The sequence below is a fragment of the Nymphaea colorata genome, chromosome 5 (assembly GCF_008831285.2).
Source record: "Nymphaea colorata isolate Beijing-Zhang1983 chromosome 5, ASM883128v2, whole genome shotgun sequence".
Taxonomy (NCBI): domain Eukaryota; kingdom Viridiplantae; phylum Streptophyta; class Magnoliopsida; order Nymphaeales; family Nymphaeaceae; genus Nymphaea; species Nymphaea colorata.
The window spans coordinates 7274577-7300068 of NC_045142.1; the positions used below are offsets into that span (position 1 = coordinate 7274577).

Here is a 25492-nt window from a genome sequence, read left to right on the forward strand (position 1 = left end):
AATCCAAATTTTGAACCAGGTTTTGCCAATTTTCAAAATGTAATAGCATTATATACAAGATATTTGTCTAAAAATGAACCCGATCCGAATCCGTATCTGAATTTGATCGAATATATGTATCTACAAATCGAATCATTTATCAAATCGAAACCCGATCCAATTTCTTAATCAAATATTAATTTTTTTCCATATCCGATTTTTTCGAATTGGTTCGGTCGGATATATGATATATTGACATCTCTACCGGCATGGGTCCTGGCCCTCCTTCAAATAAAAATTACATGTAAATTTTAAAAATTTTGAAAAAATGATATTTCGGCCTTTGTCAAAATTTTGAAACTATAATTCAACCCCGCTTATAAAAAATTTCTAACTTTGCCCCTAATTGACACTGGATAAACTCTTATAGCTCATAATCGTGTTCCAAAACGGTGATGATCCTTTGTTTTTTCTATAGCTGCTTTTTCAACAAGTCAGTTGCTGGTTCTGGGCCTCCAAAACAAGAGTCCACTAATAATTCTCTCTAAAAAGCAACCAGACTGTAAGCATTTAGAGACTTTCGCTATTTGTATTTCCCAAATCTTAAAGCTTATCACACAAAGATTATTGGTGCAAATGACATGAGCATATGGGATACAGTGGTGATCATCATGGTTATATATACATGAATCTTGATTCATTCCAAAACTGTGGTTTCACGTGAAGGGATCTTTAATAAGGAGGAGTTCCCCTTTCTTCTTCTTCTTCTTCTCATCCTTGTGGGCAATTGACGAATCCATTGCTGGCCGCTTAATTCCCATTGCCGAATCCATGATTTTAGCACGACACCATTTTCTTGTTTTATTTTACATTGTAAATAACTAAAAATGATTTAAGTAAATGGTAGGAATGAAATCGTTATCGGGTATTTTCTAGTAAAAATCTCTAGAAAATCTTGTATGTATTTTTAGAAAGGTAAAATCTTAAAAAAAAAAAAGTAAAACAATTGAAAAACCTCACGAAAAATCATAGAGAGATAAAAATGATGTTTTTGTGATGATAGAAATAGAGATAGCTAACTTAATTATTTAACTTCAGTTTTAAATTTTAAAACAAAAAATAATGAAAAAATGCTATAAAAAATGCGAATGAAATGCCAAAAATTCATTTTAAAGTTCTCTTAACAAATGCAGAAGTTTTAAGATCACCGGTGCCTTGGAATTTAGAGCAGCCTGATAGCTCTTTGTGGTTATATGCGTCATACTTGCTCATAAATTTTCGTGTTTCTTATAATTAAAACTAAAGTACCTTTAGTTTATACTAAAAAAAACAATTTTGTAAACACAAAAGAAAAAATATATTAAGAATACTTGCCCTGCCCTTCCACTGGACAGCGAACGAAAGAGGAGGCTGAGGAGATGATGGCGGCATAGTCTCATTTTCTTTTTTTTTCGTCTTCTTTTTTACTTTTGCGTTTTTCCGTTTCTGCTTTTCAGTTTTGCTTCTTGGTTCGCTGTCGCTACCTCCCCTGTGCCTCGCAGGCTCATATCCACCGACCGTAATGGCATCACCTCCTCACGACTCTCTCTTTCTCTCCGAATCGGAGGATAATGAAATCGCATGTCTCTATCTCCTTTATTTTGTGGGTTTTGATCTGGGAATATTCGTCTTCTGTTTGTGCATGATCCGTCTTGTAAATCAAGTTTAGACACATATGAATTAGTTATACCCTCAATTTTGTTTTCTACGAGCAACGTTTGCCTATTGCTGCCGTGTATTTGTGCACCAAAAATTACAATTGTCTATGTTTACCTGCTTTCATTTATAATGTTTCTTTCATTAAAAGAATATATAATATAGTTCTGCATATGGTTATAGACGAATCAATTTGCATTGAAAGTTATTGAAGTTTATGAGATGATCCTTTTGTATTCTTCTTCTTAAGTCAGATCTTATGTCTCCTTGATCTTGATCAGGTTCAGTTCCTTGGTAATGTTCAGCATAATGTTCAATGGTTTGTCTTTATTTTTTAAGAGTTTACTTGTTCAAAAAATTTGGCTCCCGTTAAGATTGGTGCGAGCATTGAGCCACAACTTAAATAGTTGACCTTGTACCTTTACAAACAGTCTTCGAACATTGCAAACAGTGATATTCCCTTCTCTAATTTTTTTTCTGTCTCATTTTCTAATGTCTCAGGGTGTTCTTTTCTGATGTCTCATTGTTTAATTTGATTTTTTTTGTTAGTTTCAATGATGAATAATGTAATTTTTCTTACTTGTGTTGTTAACCAGCAGTTGTATATATCATAGTTACAAATAACGTTTCTGAGAAGCACTTTGCAGTGTGGTAGGATGTTTAACATGTCATGAGACAAATCCTTTTATATCTATTCACATGACAACTAATAGAAAATCCACTTCTGGATATGCTGTCTACCTCAGTCCCAATATTTTCTCCTGGAGCTGAAGAAAGCAACATGTTGTATCCAGATCAATTACTGAAACAGAGTAGAGAAGGATAGTTAATGCTGCAGCTAATCTGTCATGGGTACAGTCTCTTCTAAAAGAGATGGAAGTCTCTATTCCTACGACTGCTACAATTTGGTGTGGTAATATCAGTGCAACTATCTTGTATCTCATTCTCATCCCAGCTTTCACGCTAGAATCCATCATGTAGAAGTGGATCTGCACTTTGTCCGGGACTATGTTGCAAAAGGATCGGTTAGAGTTCAAGATGGTCTAGACTCTAACTAAACCACTTGCAGTGCCCAGTTTTCCAATTTTTGTGTCAAGCTCAATCTCAGAGACATGGATTTTTGCTTGAGAGAGGCTGTGAAAGGATCTGTTGGCAACCATATAGAAAAGGACGGTTGCAACGGTGAGGATGGTAATCTCAAGAATGGTGACAATGGAATAGCATATGATCCCATCAAAAAGGGAAAGTGTATATATCATGTGGATATCTCAATCTTATAAAGGTAATCATGAATTTGGAAAATGTATCTCTGATGAAAATGGGAAGTGGAACCATGAGAGACTATTAGAAAAAAGCACTTGATAGGTTTATGGTTGAGTCGAGCTACTCTCGTGGATGTTGACCAAATGGTCGAACCACATCAAATAAATTATGCCTTCTTGTTTTTTTATGCCTTTTCTTTCACATGTGTTTTCTCATATTTATTATGTCCAATTGTTTAAGTCTACCTTCAAGAAACATGAACTCAATGGAAGGTACTCTATTAATTCCGGAATATCCATTAATGATAGACTTTGAAGCATTCAGTTGATCAAATACCTCTTAAAGCATCCCATTGTCCATCTTTTGAAAAGTGTGTGCCACTAATGAACTCAATGGCAGACCCAAAAATTTCTATGGACCGGGCACACTAAGGCACGCATGAGTCCAATGGAGGAAGCTCATATGGCTGGAACCATGACCCGAGTCCATTTTCATTTAGAATTCACAGTACAAATTAAAAATATCCATTTCGACTAGCTATCTACTCGACTTTTAAGTTGAATTATGCCTGAGCTTGTGAAGGAACGAACATTTATATGTCCATGACTAGCCAACGTCAACCATGCCAATCGTTGGGGGATTGTGGAAAAATCGGAAGATTATGTCTATAATATGAAAATCATTTAGATTTTTGCTCTCTTTCCAATTGATTTGCAAACACCAGTTGAATAATACTTCCTTTTGATCACATAATTAGCTTCATGTTCAATTAAGAAATTATCTGACCATCGTCACCCTTCCTGACTTACATAACCTTGAAATATTTTACCACGTTCTAAGGGATAACTATATAAAGTATACTTTGTATACCTCCTTACTACACAACTCAATATGTATGACTTATCTAATTGAGTACAAAATCTTCCACAAATTGCACCTGCTCTCTTTTAACGACTTTTGCCACACTATGCTACCAGCACATATATAAATCTATGCAAATACGAGTGCCTTCAAGATAACTATGAGGGACGTCTACCAAACTACTTAACCAACAAAATTGTAAAGATAAAATTGACCCTTCGGTTATGACTACTCACCCAATTGGTTTTACATTTTTAAAAATTTACCTAACTCAACTAATTTTGCAAAAGGAGAACAACAGTAAGCCCAAGAAGGTCATGAATCGCCACGAATGGATGGTTCGGCAATTCTCATTCACAATGTGGAGATGTATACTTTGCCCTTTCCTTCACTATAGTTACTTTCGTCTTATCAAAGGAAGTCATCAAAGTTTTATCTTAAATTGCCTGTTAAAAAAGAATGTTTCAAAGCATAATGATCTCTGCAATAATTGAATGAAATGTCTACAAAAGCTGACTTCCCTAATTATGTTTATATCCACACACACACACACATATATATATGTGATTGGTGGCTTAGCTGTTGCTTCATAAAACATGGCAAAATGAAACCTCAAATCTTACAGTTCTAACAAAGCCAATTGTATTCTAATTTATTGGATGTCACTACATTCTGTATCAGCGCTTCAGCAGTTGACTGATTTTTTAAAGCCCTTAGCCAACACTTTGTAATTTGTAGCACTTAGCACAACTAATATAGTAAAGGAAATTGACACCTCCCAGCACAGCGAGCATCCAGTAGACATTGTCAAGATGCCCCTGGTTTATATCATCGTTAAGCCATTCTGTTGCTTTTCCAACCAGATCTACAACAGTTGCACTCAAGTAAAACCCAATTCCCATTGTCAATGACATCATGGAGGTGCCTGTGTTCTTAAGTGATGCTGGGAATTCTTGGTAGTACAAACTCACTTGCCCTGGATAGTAGAAAGCTGAGGCAGCTCCAATGAGAGCAAGTGGTGGCATTAGCCAAAGGGCTGTCATTGGTGCCATTACCTCAGGCCCATCTCCAAGCCCATGTATATGCACTGCTTGCAGCCTCCTTCTTTCAACATATGCCATGGCAGCCAAGCCAACAATGTTTACAACATGTCCTACACCAATAAGATTAAGGATTGTAGGGGACCGACGGGTAATGATTCGGCAAAATGTGTAAAAGAATCTGTCGATTATTGGTAGGAAGATCACCATGCTGACAAAAACAAAAACCTGGAAAGAAGCAGCAGGGATCTTAAAGTGACGACTTAAAGAGCGGTCCATTGTAAGGGCCTGCAAAATTGTGAGATTAGCCTGAATGCCAGTGGCAACATTGAGGAAGATCCCAGTGGACCACAGAGGAAACAATTTGAGCAAAGTCTTGAGGTCCTCAACTTCTCGGATGGTGCAGAGTCTCCAGGACTTTGCTATTGAGCCATCTGAATGGATGTCACCCTCTGTTATGACAGCTGCTTTGTTGATGAATCTGTAGAAATAAGAAAGCTTTCATCATTTTTAAAAGAAGGTACTGTAAGGATTGATGTCACAAGCTGGGGTCTAGTTTAGGAACCACTACCATTATACATAAGGTGTAAATGCTTTGGTTTGAGATTTAATCAGGATTTCCTGTCTCTCAATTTTTCTTGGTAAGAATCTGATTTCCTTTGTTTTTAGCTTGAACTGAATCTAAAACAGTTTCCACCTAAAATGTGATGACCAAACAAGTTTTACATCATAAGACAAGCTAAACGGTCTTGGATATTGATGAAATCAGTATCATCAAGCGGCATGTGTTGTACCTCAAGCTAGAAGTCGGTTCTGGATGCTTGGCCTTTGAATCATTCCCATAATAGTAATTCCCTTCATTCACTGATAATCTAGCTATATTCTTCCGAACTGCACTGACTACAACATGTGCTAAGCTAACAAAAGGACTGCCTTTTGGCCTCACGTTCCGGTAGCTGCTTTTGCATATAACAAACAGGATGAAACTAATTGCATTGAGCACTGTACAAGCTCCATAGCCCCAGTTCCATCCCACATTGTCCATGATGTAAACAACTGCTGTGAATGCGACGACCATTCCAATTGTGCTTGAGAAGAAGAACCAGTTGACGAAAACTTCCTGATCCTTTTTCTTATTAAACTGGTTCGCGCCCATTGCCACAAAGGTGAAGCTTGTACCAGCGGCACCAACGATTGTTACTCCAAAGGCTAAGCACAGAAAGGAAAACTGAAGCGGCGAGGGGGGCTGACATGGGCCCAATGAATGATCACATGAAGGTGGCCCTAGTGATGGCACCACTGTAGTGAACGTTAACAACAGAGTCCCCTGCAAATTGAAAAATTCCTCAGCCTAAAATAAGTTGCTGGAGAATCGGGAAGAATATGGGACGCAAATGCATGCTGACCAAGAAGAATCATCAGATATTATTTTCCGTTCTATCTGTATCACATGATATCTGGGATGATTTGCCTACCGATTTATGGAGAACATGCAACCGCCAGACTCTGTTCTTCCTTCGTGCTTTGAATATTAATTTGATTTACCCAGTTAGGTCCATGTGGATGGGTGCAGAAGGATGTAACTGAATCGGATCCGGTATCAGAGTTTGTTCATGGTTCATTCAGTTATAGTCTATGTTAAAAGAGAATGATCCTAATCCGACGCATTTTCACCCTCATGGATTCTTCATGGTTCATTCAGTTATGTGTTGGGAAAAAAAAAGAAAGAAAGAAGAAGCCTGATACATCGGCAGCTTATAAAAGAAAGAAATAATATCTTTTGTTAGAACCTGTGATTCAATTGAGCGTGGTTTTGGATTTTTGGGGGGTGTTATGAAAACCGGTTCGCTGGTTCTTCAGTCGAATCGGCCAAGTTGTTTATTTGGTGAATCGACCGATGTTGAAACCGTTCAGGAAAAGACAAAAAAATAAGAAAATAGATACAATTTTTTTTTGAGAAAAGTGAACACAAAAAATTATACATCGATAAAAAAATTTAAAAAAAGAACTTTTTAAAATAATTTATTACCTGACGCATGCCACTCTTGAATCGCCCACCCAATTAGACCGATTCAGTTTGAGTTTTATAACATTGATTTTCGTTTTTTGTGGTGCACCAAATTCCAGTACAGAATCCGCTTATCCCCTGCACATACACTGTCAGCACTGCAAACTACTGACGTCCTTACTCCTTGCAATAATTTGAAATATAACGTTTAATGATGCCTTTCTTATTCCAAAACAGGAGAAATAATTGACTCACTGACTAAAAGCAATGAAATTTCAAGAACACAAGACTGAATCTGTATACTGTCCACGAATCCGTCCATGGCCATGTTGTGAGCTGATCGTGAGATTAGCTTTTTGGCCACACCATGCAGAATTCTCGAGATTGAGGGGAAAACTGAATTGAGTGAAAGGGAAAAAACACTAGATTCAACACAATACATACCAGGGAAGAGATAAGGGTGGATATGGCGATGGTTGAGAAGCACCCCAGGTAGGAATCGCACAGGACGGCGCCGGCAACCGGCGTCAAGTTCATGAGCGAGTTGATTATGTTGGTAATTTGGGACGCCCTGATACTGTTGATGTTGAACTTATGATCGAGGAACTGCAAGAGGTCTGTGGTTACTCCATAAATGGCAATAGTTGAGCTAAATGAACAGCCTGCAGTTGAAAATGAATGATAATGAGAATATTGATTCTGCTGTACTGCTATCAGACGATGAAGCTTCTATAGGCTGAAAAGCCGCTGATTATTCTAATGAAGAGCATGTGGTTGTGAGGAGAAAGCCGGTGGAGGCTGGCGGAGATGAAGACACACCGATTCCGGTTGTAACTCTGCAACTCTGCACTCTGAAATTTTGTCTACCGTTTTCTCTCAAGGCAGGGGATGGCTCTAGGTTCAACTCTCAGGGGTTAGATCTGTTATGTTTCTTGGTCCTCGAAGGGTTCCTCATGGTATCAGACGGATAAAAGAAAAGGAAGCTGTGAGAGTTCAGTGCCAGGCATTCATACCCCTGATCGGAAAAGTAAAAATTTCGGCTGCTGGAGGCTTACCGATAATCATAAGTGCCGGAATCCATCCACCATCTCTCCTAAAAGTAGATGGTTGATCCGTTTGCCCTTCCAGTGTTTCCATGGGAAGAGCTGATGTGTTGCCATCGGGGGCTGGAGAAGCCATGCTTGTTTCTCCTCTTCTTCTCCTTCTGCTCCTTCTCCTGGCTCTCTACTTATTTCAGTGAGGACATCGCCACATGCAACTATGTAAGAGCGTGTAGGAATTGACTTGGAGAACCACTTGACTTCCTATATCTCCGTGACACTGAACCCATAGCATTTAGAACTTACCGTGGTTGAAGAATTACAGGTTTTTCTCTTCCTGCTCATAAATCAGAATTCCCTTCATTGCAAAAGCTGTGTTCTTCCTTTCTCCGGCCCAAAATTGTCAGGTTCTTGGTGGGTCATTTTAAGTTGAACTAAAAATACTGCCATTGAATTCGAATAGATCAGTTAGCCGCGTGCTGTTGAATCTGGATGGGAAAAAGTTATGGTAATAATAGACAACTGAAAATGATAATGTATTTAGCTAGCGACAATACCATTTTATACATAAAAGAGCAGAAAGCAAAAATTAGAGTAATAGAAGACAAATATTTTTAAGTGACAAAACCACTTTATACTAAGAGCAGTTACTTTTGGGTCAGATACTGGCCCAAAATCTGCTCTGAATCCAAAGTAGAACCAAATAAACCAAATCCGCTCTGACATTTGTTGTCCTTTTATTTAGTGATTCAGATCTGGAAACAATGTGGGGCCTCTTATAATAGACTACAAGTTTCCAAATGCACATTTTGGATTTGAATATTAAAAATAAACCTACTTCCTGTTTCCTATCATTTGTGATATTCAATTCAATTTAGTTTGGACTTTGGAAAGTGAAGATTAGTGTGCTGAGCTTCCCAATGTCATGCAGCAGGAAAAAAACTCCACAGCAACTTGCTTCGCCAATAAAATAGTGATTTAACCACAATTCGACCCATGTGGGAGACGAGATTGGAATCATGAGGATAAAGTGCTTCTCAAATTTTGTCAATTATTGCACGTCCGAGCAGAAATAGGACAAAAAGTGAACATACTCTCCAATAAAAATCTCTCCCACAAAATCTCTCTCTCTACCAAATGATGGGTAGTCCTCTTTTCCCTCCTCTCTCTCTCTCTCTCTCTCTCTCTCTCTCTCTCTCTCTCTATCTATACATATATATATATATATATATATATATATATATATATAACTTGAAATCCTCTCACTATCTTAAGCTCCATCCAATCATGACCGTTTAATGCAATGGTTCGGGTGGATGGATATAATTAAACACACTGATGCAATGGATTTGGCGTATGGTCCATCCATTCCGAAGGCCCACATTTCGCTTTGTGGGAAGAAAAGAAAGGAAACGTTAGTGAGCAGTGTTACCAATCTCAATTCTTATGGACACGACCCGATATAAAATAGATTTGGGGTTCAGCACATGTTTGAATAAAATAACTTTTAAAAGGATATAGTTTTTATTTACCTGGGGAAATCACCAAGCCTATTCCCTTTCTCCACCGTTAGTTTAATCAAAAGATAAACACTTAGATTTTTATGAAAAAAAGAAGATATGTTTTCGATGAGTTTGAAATAGGGTTTTATTAAAATGTTACTTTTAGTTTAGAGGTGTAGAGATGTCTTCAAATCGGACATTTTATTATCTATATATGTTTTTTCGAATATTTATATATTCTGATTTGAACTTGGATTCAAATGCATATTAAGATGAGTCATATCAAAATCTGAGTCCAAATTCGAAAGCTCCTTTCACAATTTCAATTTGTTTCAAATCCAACTTTTAAATGGACCTCCAAATCCAAATTTTAAACCAAATTCAACTGACTTTCAAAATGTAAGGGCATCAGATACATAATATATGTCTATCTAAAACTAATTTGATCCAAAGCTTAATCGAAATCCAATTGATATTTATGTATATTCGAATCCAATCTGATCGGGTGCCATTTTTTAAAGCTAAACCCGGTCTGCTTTTTCCATATCCAAGTTTTTGTAAATGGGTTGATTAGATGTCTAATGAAAATCGGATATAATGACATCCTTGTTTTTATCTTGTCACAGAAAACATACAAACCACATTTTAGAAAAGGGTCAAATAAATCATGTTGTCACAAAACCTAGCTTTCAGTGAACATCGTTTCAAGTTTAAAGGTGACATCTAAGTTTTAGCACGGCCAGTACCATTGCTTGATGGGGATTGAAGGTGGGGCGAAGCCAAGGGGGGCCTGCATGGGCCCTGGCCCCCTCAAAAAAAATTTAAAAACAAAATTATGTGTAAATTTTAAAAAATTCCACTTGTTCCATATAAAATTTTGAAAAAAGATATTTCGCTCCATGTCAAAATTTAGAAACTTTAATTGGATTTTCTTTATGAAAAATTTTTGGTTCCAGATTGAATAATTCAAGTTTATGGTAGGTGGTGGAAAATGATGTCCAGGATGCTTTCCAGGATGTTGATGGCGAGATCTTAATATAGAGTTTGAGTGAAATTGAAATCAGCCGGCCAACATTCAGAAAAGTTTATATATATATATATAGATATATATTTTGCCACTCTAAAAGACTGTCACTAATGGTGCATTCTCAATCGTTGTCAATAAATTATTGTCACAGAATACGCCATTTACGATAGTTTTAATTTCTAAAAAAGAGCCGGCTGATTTGAATTCCTTTTGAGCTGGTTTTTACAGTCAACAGTGGGCCACTGTGTTCCTCGAATGAGAACAAGCTAAATGTGATTGACAGCACCTTTTTTGTGCCGGTTGCCTTAAAACTTGGAACGTGGCAAGCTACTTTCCACATATTGGGGCTGTGATTTGTCTTCCAGCGAGTTACAAGCATTGCGTGTACCGCTTGAAGGGGAGAGCCTTAGGAAGGGACAAATGTCTCACGTCTGCAGCGTTCTGCTCGTCCGCAGCCGCAATAATGTCGAAAGAATGGGAGTTCATTGTCGCGTTTGTACGTTGGGACTGCCGACTCTGAGTCGGAGAACGGTGGCGTTTGATGACCCGTCACCATCGTGTGGTTGAATTTTCTTCAGCCTTATCACATTTTCTCCCCTCCATAGAAACTTCAACTCCTCTCTTCAATGTTTAACTACTCGTCGCTAAGTTCTGCTTTCATTAGTATAGGGTTGTTTGATGAATTATGGAATTCTAGAACTAAAATTCCCATTGTTGATGAAATGAAAATTGTGTTAGTAAAGAATTTTGACGTTGGAATTATAGATTCGTTCTTGAATCAAAAGTTCGAAATTATGATTCTACCCTAGAAAGTAGAATTATGATTTCAGAATTTTAGAATTTTTTCATGACAAAGATGGGGGCACATGTCAGTTCATCAATTCTAAAATTTTAATTCATATTTTATCAAACACATTAGTTTTAATTATGGAATCAAAATTCCATACTATCAAACACAAAGGGAAACTTGACCTACAAGTTTCATTCCAATTCCTGTTTGGGGAAAAATTTTGTTTCTAGAATTTTAATTCTATAATTAAAACTCACGACGATCAAACGCCGGCTAAAAAATTTACATATTCTATCTTTGGCTTTAACACAAAAGACATGGTAGACATTTGTCACCACGATATCCACGTATATTTTGTTTTTTGTTTGTACATCCATCATTTCATGAACAAAGCCAAACCTTGCCATATATCTACCAAGATATGACACATCATTTTTGATACGTGAAGACATTGAAACGACAGGCTCGTTTACCTAACCGAGTAGAAATGTTAATGGATCGGATTTTTAAATGCATCGTTTGCATTCCGGGTAGAAATGTCAATGGATCGGATTTTCAAATGCATCGTTTGCATTGTTTGCCGTATCCATTTACGCCTCCTTGACTCAAACAAAGTTTCAATAAACTACATATTATAAATGACTTGTTTTGCTCTCTTCAACAAACAATTCATATATGTGCGCTTTTCGGCTGCATGGGATAGCTTTGAAGCAAGATTCAAGTGAAATTGTGACAATGGAAGTGTAAATATTTATCTTCTTTGGAAGGGTCGCACTTATTAAGCATCTATCTATGGTTTAATTAGGGCATGACATCGGGCTGGCCCAGTCCCAGCCGATTTATTTATCGTTCGGATTTATGCATTTATGTGTTCTACTGAATGAAACCTTTTCCTCTTTCAGTTTTGCCAGTACACGGTGTCGGTCTCCCTTTTTGTTATAAGGGTATTTTAGTCATTTCATGTTTTAACCATTGCCTCCATACATATATATATATATATATATATAGCAAGCAGTTAATGACCACGAAAATCATATGAGACTGACATTTTGATAAAAGTTTGTTTGACCAGTTATGCTTAATTAAATATTATATATATATATATATATAATATGCATGTCAAGCACATGAAGATTATTATAATGCAAGACATAGTCTTGACTTTTTCCAACGATTAAAAAAAAAAAAGCAGACCTTAATGGCTATTGATTCTTCATATGCCATGATTGAACTGTAGGTGGCTTTACGGTGCAATAGCTAGAATTAGGTAAGTGATATCGACATTTGATTTGGGTGCACTTGTCACAATCAATTAGGATAAGTTAAACAACGCTGCCGTAAGGTAGCTCCACCCGAAATACAAGTATCGAAAATGGGCTCGTTTAGCTTCCCAGCTTCAGACCTTTTAGTGTACAACTTGGCCTTTATTCATCAACAAATGAAACATGAAGTTTCACGATCCCTACGCTTTTTTTTTTTATTATTATTAAATATGGACCTTATTTTGGTCAACAACCGCTAAATAAGAAGAGCGAATTGTTTGTTATGGTTTTTTACTTGTGACGGTGAAATACTTCGATCATGATCAGCTAGTTGAGTCCTTTAACGGTCACATGTGAAAAGACATAATACTCAAGTCACCCTCTTAAATAAGGGCTCAAACTAAATCACTTATGTTCGAAAGCATCAAAATTTATCATTTTCAACATTTTAAAGAATGTCCCTTCTTTCAGTTTTTGATTTTTACCCAAGAAGAAGAAGGATCACTCCCATTTCCTTCGACTTCATACCATTTTAGCTAAAGTTATGGATCAAATGGGATGGAGATGTTCAATTGTTTTGAAGCAGTTCGATCAGATGTCAGATACAAATTGGATTTATTGAGAACCCTAACACCAATCAAAATCTCAGGTGTATAGGGTGATCATGGTGTGGTTATATTCATTCATGATGTAACATGCAAGTCTTCAATCTCTGTTTTTTTCTTTTTTTCCTTTTTTGCACTTTAGAGCATATTCGATTAAGTAAAGTACAAGGTTCCATGGAATACTAAGCACTCGTTCAAACACCAACAGAAAATAGTACAAGAAATATGTTGTGTAGAATGTGGTGTTCCACGTACTTGTGCCCTGTCCACCACGCAGTAGGGTTGCAAATATATTGGATCTAACAAAACAAATTTGAGAAAAATACTTCGAACCAAATTTAGTTCACTTTCAAAATTTCGAGTGTAATGAGTTTTGTGGTAATGTTGTGCACAATAGAAACTCAACTGAGTTTGTCATATCTAACAATCACTTAAATGCTAAGAAAATCAAGAATAATTTATCCTTTTAGAGGGCATTTGGTTGGCAAAATATGCCTATATGTGGAGAGGGAAGGTGCTAGAAATTTTCCTTTTTTTGGGTTGGGGGTGGGGGGACTATAATTTTCAAAGCTTTTTACAAAGGACAAACTACATTTTTCAAAAGTTTAAAAAGCCAAATTAAAATTTTTGAAAACTATAATAATTATTTCTTTTCAAAATATCAACAAGATGTCATGGCCCTACCAGCCCCCTTGTCACCACCCTTGTTTGCCAAATGTGGTTATTCACAAAATAAATGCAAATGATGCAAATGCAGGACTAGATGGATGAGAAGCAACAAACTCAAAATCATGTTTGGTTGTTTCATAACCATCCATGGAGGAAAATTGCATGGAATGAGAACCATTGCCATGTGCTTTGACATAAAGTCATTGTTCGAAACCAAATTTCATGTTTTGATGGTTGAAAACAAAAGATACATTATTTTCATCGAATGACTTCTACATTAGAGAATTTGCTAGATGTTGCATAATGTCATCTTTAATGCGACTATCATGATACCTTGACATAAAAAAAAAATCTATTTTAGATTACATAAATAACTTGTGAAACCTTGGAATCAAAGGAAAGTGCCACAATACTTTTGTTGGAATTTTACTATTTTCTATGACCACATTTATATGTTCATTTTCTCTCTCTTCATCAAGCACCTTTCATCTTGAAGCACCACAAGTTGTGCACACATTTTTATTTGTTGTGTCATTTTAATACAACATGCAACCATTCAAATAGACATGAATCTTGTTGTATTTGAAACTCAAATTACCAATTATCTTCTATATCTCATAATATGACGATGGTAACAAGTTTTTATCTGGCAAGGGTTCTTTCAGAAATTCCAACAATGTGGTAAAACTTATTTATTCCATCCACATACACTGCATGAGATATAATCGTATGAACGCTGACAATTTTAAAAACTTGTGCCGTGGATTTAACTCTTGCTCAACCTCATTTAAAAGCTTAAAGAATGTCTTTGTTTCCTCTGAAGTTCCATTGGTGCACTTAACATTACTTCCTTCGTTGTCAACTTCCCTAGTACAATTTATAAATATATCAGTTAACAATTCTTGCATATCGATGTCATTTTAATGTTGTGAAGTGCAATACTCATGGTTGACGTATCTTCCCCATGAAAAATTCCCTCCATATAGTTTCGACAAAAACCATGAGAAATCAATTAATACCACCTCAGAGCTTGGTATAGTTTTGATGTCATTTTAATGTTGTGGTGGAGCTTAGTATGCCACCGCAGATACCGAACTGAATACTGTTGAAGATAAGTGACGACAGGCTGTTATCGCATTTCCTTTCTTCTCAGTGTTTATATGTTATGTTGTTCCTTTCTTGTTAGTAATCGTATCTTAGTGTGATACAATATTTTTGGTATGTGAATTATCCTTGCACCTTTGTTGATATTCTTTCCACTTCTTCTGTTGACCAATTACGTGTATTTTTAAACCCTTGTGTACTTGGTGAAAGGGTGAGACAAATAGAAGGAAAACACAACTTCTGGCTGCTTGTACTGTGGATACAGGCCTCTAGGTCGAACCATGTTCTCTTTGTCTATTCATTTTCTTTTCTTTAACTTCTACATGGTATTAGAGCCCAGCATAACCTCTGTTTCCTCTCTTGTTTGTGGAGTTTCTGGTTTTTCGTTTTCATCATGGCCAAACAGTCATAGTTCAGAAGGCCAAGGATCCGATAGTCGAGTTGTTGAAAAAAAAATAGTTGTGCAGAAACAAGCCAACCTTGCCAAAGAAAATCACATCAGTATGGTTGAATGGGAGCAACCATCTAGCACGGTCGAAATAAGCCATGTTTTACCTCACTGGAAAGAACAAATGAAAATATGTTATTGGCAATATTTACAAACCTACAGAAGATTATCCGACTTTCAAGGAGTGGCATTGCAATAATCATTTGGTGGTGTCTTGGCCTATCAATTTTATGGAGCCCAAAATTTCTCAACAATTTATGTTTCTGCCGATCAGATCTAGAGAAAGGCAAAGGATCTTTACAGTGAAAAAAGTGACACTGACCGTATGTTCCAACTCTCTCAAAATATTCACAGCAAATGGAAGGACAAGCAGCCCCTTGTCGAATATACAGGAGACATGGAAGGTATGTGAGATGAACTCAAATATCTTGTAAGCATGTCTTCCAGACTTAGATCTAGAGAAAAATTACTTGAGCAACAACAAATTTTTGAGCACCTTGTTTGTCGTAATACTGAGTATGAGGCTGCTCGTTAAACATGGCAAAATGAAACTTCAAGTCTTACAATTCTAACAAAGCCAATTGTATTCTAATTTACTGGATGTCACTACATTCTGTATCAGAAGCTGACTGATTTAGTAAAGCCGTTAGCCATCACTTTGTAATTTGTAGTACTTGGCACAAATGATATAGTAAACGAAATTGATACCTCCCAGCACAGCAAGCATCCAGTAGACATTGTCAAGATGCCCCTGGTTTATATCATCGTTAAGCCATTCTGTGGCTTTTCCAACCAGATCTACAACAGTTGCACTTAAGTAAAACCCAATTCCCATTGTCAATGACATCATAGAGGTGCCTGTGTTCTTAAGTGATGCTGGGAATTCTTGGTAGTACAAACTCACTTGCCCTGGATAGTAGAAAGCTGAGCCAGCTCCAATGAGTGCAAGTGGTGGCATTAGCCAAAGGGCTGTCATTGGTGCCATTACCTCAGGCCCATCTCCAAGCCCATGTATATGCACTGCTTGCAGCCTCCTTCTTTCAACATATGCCATTGGCAGCCAAGCCAACAATGTTTACAACATGTCCTACACCAATAAGATTAAGGATTGTAGGGACCGACGGGTAATGATTCGGCAAAATGTGTAAAAGAATCTGTCGATTATTGGTAGGAAAATCACCATGCTGACAAAAACAAAAACCTGGAAAGAAGCAGCAGGGATCTTAAAGTGATGACTTAAAGAGCGATCCATGGTAAGGGCCTGCAAAATTGTAAGATTAGCCTGAATGCCAGTGGCAACATTGAGGAAGATCCCAGTGGACCACAGAGGAAACAAATTGAGCAAAGTCTTGAGGTCCTCAACTTCTTGTATAGAGCAGAGTCGCCAGGGCTTCGCTATTGAGCCATCTGAATGGATGTCACCCTCTGTTATGACAGCTGCTTTATTGATGAATCTGTAGAAATAAGAAAGCTTTCATCACTTTTAAAAGAAGGTACTGTAAGAATTGATGTCACAAGCTGGGGTCTAGTCTCAAAGGAACTACTTCCATTATCCAGAAGGTGTAAATGCTTTGGTTTGAGATTTGATTCGGATTTCCTGTTTCTCAATTTTTTCTGGTAAGAATCTGTTTCCTTTGTTTTTAGTTTGAACTGAATCTAAGCCATTTGCACCCCTAAAATGTCATGACTTAACCAGTTTTACATCATAAGACAAGCTGAACAGTCTTGGATATTGATGAATCACCAAGTAATATGTATTGTACCTGAACCTAGAAGTCAGCTGTGGATGCTTGGCGTTTGGATCATTCCCATGATGGTAGTTGGCTTCATTCACTGATAATCTAGCCATGTTCTTCCGAATTGCACTGACCACAACATGTGCTAAGCTGACAAAGGGACTGCCTTTCGGCCTCACGTTCCGGTAGCAGCGTTTGCCTATAACAAACAGGATGAAGCTGATGACATTGAGCACTGTACAGGCTCCGTAGCTCCAGTTCCATCCTACAATGTCCATGATGTAAACAACTGCTGTGAATGCAACTACCATCGCAATTGTGGTTGAGAAGAAGAACCAGTTAACGAAAACTTCCTGATCCTTTTTCTTATTAAACTGGTTCGCACCCATTGCCACAAAGGTGAAGCTTGTACCCCCAGCACCAAGCGTTGTTACTCCAAAGGCTAAGCATAAAAAGGCAAACTGGAGCGGTGAGGGGGGAGGACATCGGCCCAGTGAATGATCACATGAAGGTGGCCCTAGTGCTGGCACCACTGTAGTGAACGTTAACAACAGAGTCCCCTGCATGTTGAAAAATTCCCCAGCCTAATTAAGTTGCTGAAGTTCAGTAGGCTTCAGAAAGAATATGGGAACGAAATGCATGCTAACCAAGAAGCATCAAACATTCTTTTCTATTCTATCTGTGTCACAGATATATGGGATGATTTGCCTATTAATTTAAGGAGAAAATGCAACTGCCAGACTGTTATTCTTTCGTTCTTTGTATCTTGATTTTATTTACCAAGTTAGGTCCATGTAGATGGGTTCAGAGGAATGTAACTGAATCGGATCAGGTATCAGTGATTTGTATTTTTCTTTCAGCTGTAAGCAATCCGATCCGAGAGATATCATCTATATATTTTACTGATCCTAATTAGACCCATTTTCACCCTCATGGATTCTTCATGGTTGATTCAGTTATAGTCTATGTTAAAATAGAAATTATCCTAATTCGACGCGTTTTCACGCTCATGGATTCTTCATGGTTCATTCAGTCATAGTCTGTGTTCAAAGAGGAAGAGAAAACTGATACTTCGGTAGCTTACAGAAGAAAGAAATCATTTCTTTTGTTTTGGATTTTGTGGGTATGGATTTGGATTTTTTGGGGAGTGTGGGCCTAAAAACTGGTTCGGCAGTCGAATAGGCCTAGTTGCTCATTTGATGAATCGGCCAGTTCAGCAATTCACTTTGCCCGTCTAGGAAAATGTAAAAAATATGAAAATAGATACTTTTTTAAATAAAAAGCGATCACAAAAATTATAAATCGATTAAAATAAAAAAAACTTGTTAAAATAGTTTATTAACTGACACGAGGCACTCTTGAATCGGCCACTGAGATTGACCGATTCAGTTTGAGTTTAATGACATTGATTTTTGGTTTGTCTGTTGAGTACCAAATTCCATTACAGAATCCGCTTTCCCCGGCACTTATACTGTCAGTATTGCACACTGCTGACGTCCTGACTCCATTATTATTTAATGTCACCTTTCTTACTCCAAACAAAACAGAAGAAATAATTGACTCGATTATTAAAAGCAGTCAAACTTCAAAACTAGAGACTGAATTTTTATACTGCCCGTGGCCACGTTGTGAGCTGATCATGACATCAGCTTTCGCCACGCTATGCCGGATTCTCGATATTGAAAGGATAACCGAATTAAGAAGGGAAAACATACCAGGGAAGAGATAAGGGTGGCTATGGCGATGGTTGAGAAGCACCCCAAGTAAGAATCACACAGGATGGCACCGGCAACGGGCGTCAAATTCATGAGCGAGTTGATTATGTTGGTAATTTGGGACGCTCTGATACTGTTGATGTTAAACTTGTGATCGAGGAACTGCAGGAGGTCCGTGGTTACTCCATAAATGGCAACAGTTGAGCTCATTGCACATCCTGCAGTTGAAAATGAATGACAATGAGAAGATTATTTCTGCAGTCCCATCAGTTGAAGCATCTGTAGTTTGAAAAAACATGAGAAAACAAATGAATGTTCTAATAAAGAGCATGTGGTGGTGAGAAGAAAGCCGGTGGACTACGGTAGAGCAGAAGACATCGATTCATGTTGAAACTCTGCAACTCTGCACTCTGAAATTTTATCTACTGTTTTCCCTCAAGGCAGGGGACGCCTCCACGTTTGGCAGTCAGGGGCTTAGATCTATTAAATTGCTTGGTCTTTGAAGGGCTCCTTATGGTGTTAGACAAAGAAAAGAAAAGGAGGGAATGATAGATAGTTCAGTGCCAGGGATGCATATCCCTGACCGGAAAAGTAATAAATTTCGGTCGGTTGGCGGAGAGGCCGGAGGCTTACCGATGATCAGAAGTGCTGGAATCCATCCACCATCTTTCCTAACAGAAGCTGGTTGTTCGGTTTGCCCCTCCAGAGTTTCCATGGGAAGAGATGATGTGTTGCCATCAGGGGCTGAAGAAGCCATGCTTGTTTCTCCTTTGTTACTGCTCCTGTTTCAAACTCTCTCTTCTTATGGTAATAAAAGACAGCTGAAAATGATAGTGTATTTAGCAATTGACAATATCATTTTATACATAAAAAGAGCAGAAACAACTTGATTAATACGAGACAAATACATTTCGTAAGTGACAAAGCCACTTTTTATACATAAAAATTAAGAGCTGTGACATTTGGGTCAGATTATTATTGCCCAAAATCTGCTCCAAATCCAAAGTAGAACCAACTAATCAAATCCAAATCCGCTCTGACGTTTGTGGTGCTTTTATTTAATCTAGTTTACAATGTGCGTCCTCTTAGAATAGAAGACAAATTTGCAATTGCACGTTTTGGATTTGAATACTAAATAAACCTACTTCCTGTTTCTTCTTATCATTTGTGATATTAAATTCAAATTAATTTGGACTTTGTACAGTCAAGAAAAGCGTGCTGAGCTTAACAATGGCACGCAGCAGGGAAAATAAAAACGCCATAGCAACTTGCTTCGCCAATATAAATAGTGAGTCAACCTATAATTGGATCCACATTGGGGGCCTAGTGCACAGAGCCCTATGAAGTGTAAAAATAAAAAAATGATTGGATGAGTGAGGATAAAGTGCTTCACAAATTTAGTCAATTATTGCAAATCTAAAAAGAATATATATATATATATATATATATAGAGAGAGAGAGAGAGAGAGAATGATAACTCTGGTTATTTATAGTTACCCAATTATCTAAACAGGGTCACCATCTAAAGTAAATGATATTTGAAGAAAAAAACAAGGAGAAAATATTGTGAATTAATATTAGATGACGAAAATGTTCATCAGTTTTTTTCATTATTTTTCTTTTAACCATTGTTTTTCTCCTAACCATTCATTAAATTAGATTGAGTGACCCCTGTTAGAAGGTTGAGTAACTCTAAAAAACTATAATCACTATATATATATATATATATATATATGATCAGCTAGCAGACATCTATTACTGGATTGATCTTTTTTAGTTTTATAATGCCAAAAACTGTCGCAAATAGTGTATGTGACATTCATTGTTGGATTGATTTTTTGAATTTTGATCCTTTTTATATACACTCGTCACTCTCTCTAGTAGTTGAAAGAGCCTCCTTTGCTGAAGCCGTCCATTTGAACAGCGAAATAAATCATCCCTCAATAGTAAGTATTTCCCTACTTCTTTTAATGACGAAGGGGGAGACCGACAGTTTCTAAGTGAAAGCGAAGGGGGTTCATACCCCATCATAGCAAAGTGAAAGCCAAGGGTTCTTATTTCTTAAGGTCGTCGTCTGAACCACCTTTCTTTTATTTATGAAGCCAAGTAATCTATTCGGAATTGTCTTTCATCCCAATGCGTAACTTGTATCCATGAGCTTTATATTAGCATAGATTTCCAACAAGAAAACCAATAATCTCTTTTAGAACCTTCTACCTACTTAAGGGGTAAAGAGAGGCGCTTTCACCTCAAGCAAGGAATAGAACTACAATGGAAAGCGGAACTGCTTCTACATAGCCCACCTAACTTTCGGAACCCCGAACCGCAGATCCTTGAATCCCTTGACATGCTATGCTAGAGTAGTTGAACTGCTCTCAACCCTCAGTCGTGCAGCAGCAACTGCCTTGTGCACACTTACCAAGATAGAAATAGCCTGTCAACCAACCGTCAAGTAAGAAGAGAGTTCCACAGTTTCAATGCTCTCAAAGCACTCGCAAAGCAAAAAAGAAGTCATCAACAAAGTAAATGTGGGCTTTTATATATATATATATATATATATATATATACATATATATAAACAAAAAGAGATGGAACTTTTTATTATCTAATATTAGTTCTTATACTTTTCTCAATGTTTTTTCTTTCTACTACCTATCATAATGAATCATGACCCACATCAACAGTGAGATGACACCATCCACTCACTCTGAGTTGGGTTTACATATTTTTCACATTGTTTTTCTTTCAACTACCCATCATAATGGATAAAACGACCTGAGTGAACTCGATAAATTTAGATAGCGTAGCGAGAGTCACTATTCTCTCTCTCTCTCTCTCTCTCTCTCTCTCTCTCTCTCTATATATATATATATATATATATATATATATATATATATATATATATATATATATATATATATATATATATATATACTTGTGGATTTCTTTGTCTGGGTTTCAATAAAGAAATCCACACACACGGCCTCATTGGATGGAGATTAGCAGCTCCTATTTTATACGTATATATACCCAATTTTGTTGAACACCTTAGAGGCCATTTGGCAAAAGCAACTTGTTGTTATTGTCTTATGAATATGCCCCAACAAAAATGGGGCATATCTATGAAACACGGTGGTCTATGAATCCACCATATTTTTTGAGACAGATAGTCAAACAGCCTCTTAAGGACCAATGTTACAAATCTCAGTTCGTATATGGACTCGACCAGATATGAAATAGATTTAGGGGTCAGCAGATATTCGAATAAAATAACATTTAAAAGGTAGTTTTTAATTTGCCTAGGGAAATCATCAAGGCCATTCCTTTTCACCATCGTTGGTCTGGGAATGTGTATTATATGTGCATCAGAAGTGTACTTACATTCGAACCGCTGGTTCATAAATTCTTAGGCTTTTACATATTAAAAAAAAAAAAAAAAGCTGTGTTTCAACCATAATCTTAGATTTTTATATAAAAATGAAGATGTGTTTCGGTGACTGTTGAAATTGGGTTTTGCGAAAAAAATTACTGTTGTTACAAAATATCATTTTCATAAGGGACTGACCCCCCCTTCTCTCCCAAGATTACTCACAGAAAATGTCATTTTTATTTGGTGATGTCAACTGATCAAATTTGAATTGGATATTCTGGTGCCAAATCTGTTTTTTCGATTGTTTACATATTCTGATTTGAACTGAGATTCAAATACAATTTATGATAAGTCATATTATTATTTGAATTCCACATCCAAGTTCACATTCTAAATCCATTACAAATCTCATTTTTAGATGGACATCTGAATATTTTTGCCCCAATCCAGCTGACTTTGAAAATGTAAGGGCATTCTATACGGTATATATATTTCTTTAAAACTATATCAGATCAGAATCTGAGTTGAAATGATATATTTATTCTGAATCCAATTCCTATCAGATGTCATCTCTAAAATCCAAACCCAATCTGATTTCTTAATCAAATATTAATTTTTTTCCATATCTGACTATTACTTGATGGTTTGATTAGATATCTAATCGAAATCAGATATATCGACATCCCTATTTTTATATTGTCACCAAAAGCATAGAAACCCCACTTTAGAAACTGGTTTAAGCTGAGGTTGTCACTAAAACCTAGCTTTCACCAAACATCTTTTTTTTAGAGGTGACATCCAAGTTTTGACAAAGCCAGTACCATTGCGTCAGACAATTCAAGTTACTGTTTAAGCTTGTGGTAGGTGATTGATGGTGACATCTACACACACAATTAGGGATATCAATACATCAGATTCGAATTTGATATACTGTTAACCATATCTATTTTTCCCAATACACACATGCAAGGATTAAAATTTGGATTCCAATAAAAACAAAAAAAAAATCATATTTAAATCCAAACTCTAATTTCACAATTTGAATCTGTTTTTTTTTTTTCATTTACATATGAATCCTAATTTTGAACCAAATCTGGCTTATTTTCAAAATGTAAGGGCGTTGGACAAAAGATATTTGTTTAATTAATTATCCAATTTATATCTGATCCATTAATATCCCTAGTAATGTTAGAGACCTTACATCGTAGGCTCATAGCAAAATAATTCGGAAAACCTCACTCTCACCAGCCCATTACTGCATGTTTGCTTCATTTTTCAAAAAAATTGGGATAATCTCAATTGCCCATGCATGATAAAGAGTACTTGTTTCTCGCACTACCTATTCGGAAGCAAGCTCAAAAGCACCCTATTGTCCCATAGATTTCCTGAGAAGGTAATCGTTCTCATCAATATCAAAATATACATATGTCAATTCGACCAACTAGCTTCTCTTCGAGAATAATTTTTTTACGGTGATTTTTTTTTTAAGGAAAAGGAACGGGAATGGTGGTCCATATGGGCATACTATAGTTGGGCAGATTGATACAGAATAAAAGCAAGATCATGAGTTCAATTCAGTAGTGAAGCCACATGGTCATTAGTGTGAATAGTTGTCCACACCAGTTTCTTAAAATTTTTTATTTTTAAATAGACATCTTTAAACATTTATTCTTTTATATATATATATATATATATATATATATATATATATATATATATATATATATATGCACAGATATGAGTATTTTTAAATGAGTGTCCCTCAAGCTAATTTTTCTAACTCCACTACTGGTTCAATTTTCCTTGGCGCTGTGCCATTTTGCCAATAGGATGTGATCATAGAAGTGATTAATTTACTATGGACATGATCATAGAAGTGATTAATTTACTATGGACAGTACCTACAAATAGGGAAACTTCTAATTACCTCAACCATTTAGTTTCGACAGGCACATGCGCTTGACACTGGTAAAGTGTTGACAACTACTCAACTATAAACCAATGTTTTCTACGGAGAAGCTTGTTTCTCCAGGACTATTTATCCGAACAAAAAATTGATTTTCTTTTATAATTTCGCGTGAAAATTATAATCCGTGATGTAGGTGGAGCATGACAAGGACAAATGTGGGCATGTGTGGGCAATTGCCCACACAATCCAATAAAATTTCTACATTACCATATTTATTTGACACCATATTTTTGCATATTCATATGCAAAATGCTCTTCAAATATGTGTAAGGACCTACTTTAGTAGATGGAAGTGCTCATGGATTCAAATCATCGTCAGCGCACCAAACTCGAACCTGGATATGTGCATCATACTGGTGCACAAATTTTCATATGTCAATATGATTAATGACTAAACTAGTCATAGTTCATATTAAAAAGGAAAACTTTTTACACAATTGAAAATGAGAAAATGTGAAAAAGACTATCGAAAACATTTCTTTTAATAAATTATTAAAATGTTCTTCCCTTTTTTGCTATGCACCACCTAACTGTCCCAATATATCAAAAAGAAAAAACTCACAGTTTTCTAAAGAAAGATTTATATGTTTATTGATGAGGCCCTCTTTTGTCTTTCTCGTCCAAAGTGAGCATCGCAATTTTTGTCTTGTTTCACAACTACCAAAACAGGGACCGCCTCTACTACTTTTCTCCATATCCAGTTAAATATCATATATGGAACTAAGTTTTTTTTTTTTTTTTTCTTTTAGTAAATCGAGTGTCGATGCAGCCTTTATAGATTGCTTTAAAAGATAACTTTGTGAAAACAAAATCACTTTGTCAAAACAACTTAACGGCAATACTAAGTCTATTGTTCATTGTCTCGACAACAAGCTTCGATGCAGCTCTGTACTCTACATGCAGATGAAAGGCAAGCGCCCTTGGCCATCTTTTGGGCAGCTTTCATGCTCACCTAAGGTAACTTAGAGGATGCATATATGGCTGCAAAATTTTATTAAATATTATCCCTAAGTTTGATGTAGGTACCTTGTTGGAATATTATCCCTAGCTCCTTTAAGGGGAAGTTGGAAGCAAAAGCATTTTTTACTCTCTAATATGGTTAAAAGCACTTGCACTAAGCTTGTGTTTGATTCCCCAGGGAACTCAGATTCGAGGAGATCTGAAATCCACGATAGATGATTTCAGCATCCACCCCCAATGTAGATCTCAAATCCACTGTACTGTGTAAAAGAAAGTGGACTTGCGATCCGATTGAGAGGGGATTCGATCTTCAAAGCCATAGCTGCGATGCTGTTATCAAACGCGACCTTAAGAAACTAATCGAACTGTAGTGTTTGTAAAGGGTCTTCACTGGTGAATGATGTGATGTAAGCTTGGACTTTCACTAGTGATTGATGTGTTATGTACGG

The 25492-nt window shown here is 36.6% G+C and overlaps 2 protein-coding genes across 5 annotated transcripts; both read right to left on the reverse strand.

The window, feature by feature from the left end:
• Positions 1 to 4417: 4417 nt before the first annotated feature.
• Positions 4418 to 8351, reverse strand: LOC116255059 (protein NRT1/ PTR FAMILY 2.6-like). Of its 4 annotated transcripts, none has more exons than XM_031630792.2 (5): positions 8193 to 8351; positions 7902 to 8070; positions 7291 to 7508; positions 5633 to 6165; positions 4418 to 5319 (listed from the first exon to the last, which is right to left on the reverse strand). In XM_031630792.2, exons 1-5 carry the CDS (start codon positions 8229 to 8231, stop codon positions 4512 to 4514), a joined length of 1767 nt encoding a protein of 588 aa, XP_031486652.1. In that variant the 5' UTR covers positions 8232 to 8351; the 3' UTR covers positions 4418 to 4511. The 4 variants fall into 4 exon arrangements, with proteins under 4 accessions (XP_031486652.1, XP_031486653.1, XP_049934041.1 ...); XM_031630793.2 differs by having other exon boundaries at positions 7902 to 8062; positions 8193 to 8331; XM_050078084.1 differs by lacking the exon at positions 8193 to 8351 and having other exon boundaries at positions 7902 to 8181.
• Positions 8352 to 15825: 7474 nt separating this feature from the next.
• On the reverse strand, positions 15826 to 19507 carry LOC116254444 (protein NRT1/ PTR FAMILY 2.7-like). Its single transcript, XM_031629840.2, has 5 exons — positions 19378 to 19507; positions 18745 to 18962; positions 17057 to 17589; positions 16416 to 16747; positions 15826 to 16349 (listed from the first exon to the last, which is right to left on the reverse strand). The coding sequence occupies exons 1-5, from the start codon at positions 19499 to 19501 to the stop codon at positions 15940 to 15942; spliced, it is 1617 nt and encodes a 538-aa protein (XP_031485700.1). The 5' UTR covers positions 19502 to 19507; the 3' UTR covers positions 15826 to 15939.
• Positions 19508 to 25492: the final 5985 nt, after the last annotated feature.

Bases quoted from the DNA above. Each gene is read 5' to 3' on its own strand.
- LOC116255059 (XM_031630792.2), bottom strand. From the start codon at position 8,231: ATGAGCAGGAAGAGAAAAACCTGTAATTCTTCAACCACG. The intron at 7,509-7,901 runs GTAAGCCTCCAG...TTTCAACTGCAG, and splicing joins TCCGGCACTTATGATTATCG to GCTGTTCATTTAGCTCAACT. The intron at 6,166-7,290 runs GTATGTATTGTG...TTCAATTTGCAG, and splicing joins CCACCCTTATCTCTTCCCTG to GGGACTCTGTTGTTAACGTT.
- LOC116254444 (XM_031629840.2), bottom strand. From the start codon at position 19,501: ATGGCTTCTTCAGCCCCTGATGGCAACACATCATCTCTTCCCATGGAA. The intron at 18,963-19,377 runs GTAAGCCTCCGG...TTTCAACTGCAG, and splicing joins TCCAGCACTTCTGATCATCG to GATGTGCAATGAGCTCAACT. The intron at 16,748-17,056 runs GTACAATACATA...TTATTTCTACAG, and splicing joins CAGCTGACTTCTAGGTTCAG to ATTCATCAATAAAGCAGCTG.